General features: G+C 43.7%; 2 protein-coding genes across 2 annotated transcripts in view; both read right to left on the reverse strand.

The window, feature by feature from the left end:
• Positions 1–3,078, reverse strand: part of LOC121919807 (protein FAM71C-like) — a 1,121,343-nt gene that overhangs the window by 478,245 nt on the left and 640,020 nt on the right. The gene's annotated exons all lie outside the window — the stretch shown is intronic.
• The window catches only part of STMN4 (stathmin 4), a 15,855-nt gene that overhangs the window by 3,513 nt on the left and 9,264 nt on the right, over positions 1–3,078 (reverse strand). Inside the window, exon 4 of the mRNA XM_042448978.1 lies at positions 1,320–1,528. Within this exon, the coding sequence (XP_042304912.1) occupies positions 1,320–1,528 (209 nt within the window). The remainder of the gene's footprint in view (positions 1–1,319; positions 1,529–3,078) is intronic.

Here is a 3,078-nt window from a genome sequence, read left to right on the forward strand (position 1 = left end):
AATAATAATAATAATAATAATAATAATAATAATAATAATAATAATAATAATAGAATCATAGAATGGTAGAATTGGAAGAGACCCCCTTCTGCCATGCAGGAATACACAATCAAAGCCCTCCCAGCAGATGGCCATAAAGCCTCTGTTTAAAGACCTCAAAGAAGGCGACTCCATCACTCTCTGAGGAAGGAGTGTGTTCCACTGTCAAACAACTCTTACTGTCAGGAAGTTCCTCCTAATGTTGAGTGGGAATCTCTTTTCCTGGAGCTTGAAGCCATTGCTACTTGTCCTGTTCTCTGGAGCAGCTGAAAACAAACTTTCTACATCCTCAATATGATGTCTCTTCAAATATTTAAACAAGGCTAGTATATCCCCTCTTGTCCTTCTCTTCACCAGGCATTTTTGCATGGGACAAAAATGTCCAACCCCTTCCATAGGGGAACGTGTGCATGTGTAAGAGACCCAAAGGATTCCTGCTCTGTTTCTAAGAGGACAGCGACCATTTCTTACAGAGCTATAACAGCACAGAGGACTGACACACTAGATTCGGTTACTCTGACAGAAGGTAAACTGAGCCAGGGAAAGGAAACCCATTCCTCTTCCACATCCGGCCTTTGTGGCTGACAGAGCCCATTTGCCACCGGCGCATTGAGGGAGACTAAGGCTGCCAATGCTGAACCTGAACAATGAGGCCTCCTAATGGCTGATCAATAATTCACCCACCGGCAAGGTACACTAACCTCTTTGTTATGGGAGATTCTTTGGATCTGTACATGAAAGTATTGGGAGAAAGAACATGGCTCTATGTGACTTCATCCGGGGGTGGACTGAGCATCATCCTTCCTTAGCCTGAGATGTAATGACATAGGGAAAATCTTCCAACATTCTAGGGGTAGGGACCTAGGGATCTGGGTATGTTTAGCCTGGAGAAGAGAAGGTTAAGAGGTGATATGACAGCCCTCAGATTTGAAGGGGTGACTCATTGAGGATGGAGAAAGCTTTTTTTTTTTGCTGCTCCAGAAACTAGGATCTGGAGAAATGGATGCAAATTACAGGAAAAGAGGTTCTACCTAAACCTTAGGAAGACCCTCCTGATGGTAAGAGCTGTTCAACAGTTAAAGACGCTGCTGCCTTGGGGGGGTGATGGAGTGTCCTTCTTTGGAGGCTTTTAAGAAGAGGCTGGATGGCCATCTATTGCAAATGCTTGGCAGAAGGGGGTTGGAATGGGTGGCCCTTGTGGTCTCTTCCAGCTCTAGGATTTGAGATTCTATCATTCTATGTGACCATCATCTGAAATATGGGCCACAATGGATGCTCACCTTACGGCGTTCCTCTGCAGCTTCTAGTTTCTTCTGGATCTCCTCCAGCGAAGGGTCGCGTCTTCGGGGCAGGGAGGCATTGAATTCGGGGATTCCGTCGAAGGAGGGCGGCTTCAGGATAACCTCGAAGGACTGCCCTGAGGTGCGCTTGTTGAGTTCGATGACCTCCATGTCAGAAATCACACACCAGGTGAGGTCAACTGTGTCTACTGAAAGAAGGAAAAGGAGGGAGATGTTGAGATAGAATGACACACCTTCCTACATTTGATAGATGAAGACCGGGATACATGGGGCTGAGAGACAGTGTAGTGGTTGGTCTATGACTCTGGAGATCCAGGTTCAATTCCCTGCTTGACCATGGAAACCATCTGGTTGACCTTGGCTTGGTCACACACTCTCAGCCCCAGAAACCCCATGATAGGGATAAATTCGAAACAACTTGAAGGCACACAAGATGAAGAAGAAGAAGAAGAACATCTGTGGGGCCAAGCAATTTCAGATTCTGGTCAAGATGGCAAAAGTTATGAATGAGGAAGAACACACAAGTGAGGAGAGATTGCAGCTGTTTGCATTTGCCTTAGTCCAAAGAGAAAGGCAAGGTTCCACACTTTCGTCTCCTTTCCCCGCTGCTGAATTAATGGAGTGCAAACTATTTTTGCACTTGGAACCCTGTTTGCAGCAATTGAAGTGAGCTGTGGACAAAGGGGGAAAGTAGAAGGAAGATGTGTAAGCAGATGTAACTCTGTGTGTGTGTGTGTGTGTGTGTGTGTGTGTGTGTACAATATACAATGTATACAATAGAGCATCCATGGATTTTTATTGGTCCTGGCACCAAACCCCAGAGGATACTAAGGGTCCACTGTGTGTGTGTGTGTGTGTGTGTGTGTGTGTGTGTGTTTAGTTATTGTTATACATTGGGCTCTTGGTATGGCTTGGGTTTGGTTCCAGGACCCCTGTGGATACCAAAATCCATGGATGCTCAAGTCCCATTATATACAATGGCCTAGTAAAATGGTGTCCCTTATACAAAATGGCAACATAACGGTTAGCATTTTGGAATATATATACAGTGGTACCCCGGGATACGAAATACCCACGCTACAAAATTTCCGGGATACGAAAAAATCCCATAGGAAATAACTGTTCCGGGTTACGAAGGTTATTTCGGGTTACGAAGAAAATTTTGGTGCTTTTCGGCGCTATTTCACACGAAATCGCGGCTTTTCCCCATTAGCGCCTATGGGTTTTTCGGCTTGCGAAGTATTCCGGGTTACGAAAGCGGCGGCGGAACGAATTAATTTCGTAACCCGGGGTACCACTGTATATATTTTCAAGCAGTGGATGCTTGATTCTGTGGAGAAAAAAATCCCTGGGCCAACTGTGTGTGTCTGTGTATATATTTAAATTTTTAAGGGATTTTATTAACCATATTAGAATACAAACACAATCCATAAAATACATTCATCACATCAGTCTGACAATACAAAAGCAAACATACTTACACATCTACATCATACATGTTTATAATATTCAAATATATCTCTTACCCCCAATATAATCGGTATTGATAATCTTCTATTCCACACACTTTTGTTTTTGCCTTTTACTATTAGCCTAGGGCCAGCCGTATATTTGAGTGGTTACCAAACAGAACTTAGATTAGCAAAACTGGATGCGGTTGATTTTTGTTTTCAGCAACTGAAGAGGCAAGAAGCCAAATATCCCAATAATTTATTCAAGTTCTGTTTGTTAATCACTG

Source organism: Sceloporus undulatus, chromosome 1 (assembly GCF_019175285.1).
Source record: "Sceloporus undulatus isolate JIND9_A2432 ecotype Alabama chromosome 1, SceUnd_v1.1, whole genome shotgun sequence".
NCBI lineage: Eukaryota > Metazoa > Chordata > Lepidosauria > Squamata > Phrynosomatidae > Sceloporus > Sceloporus undulatus.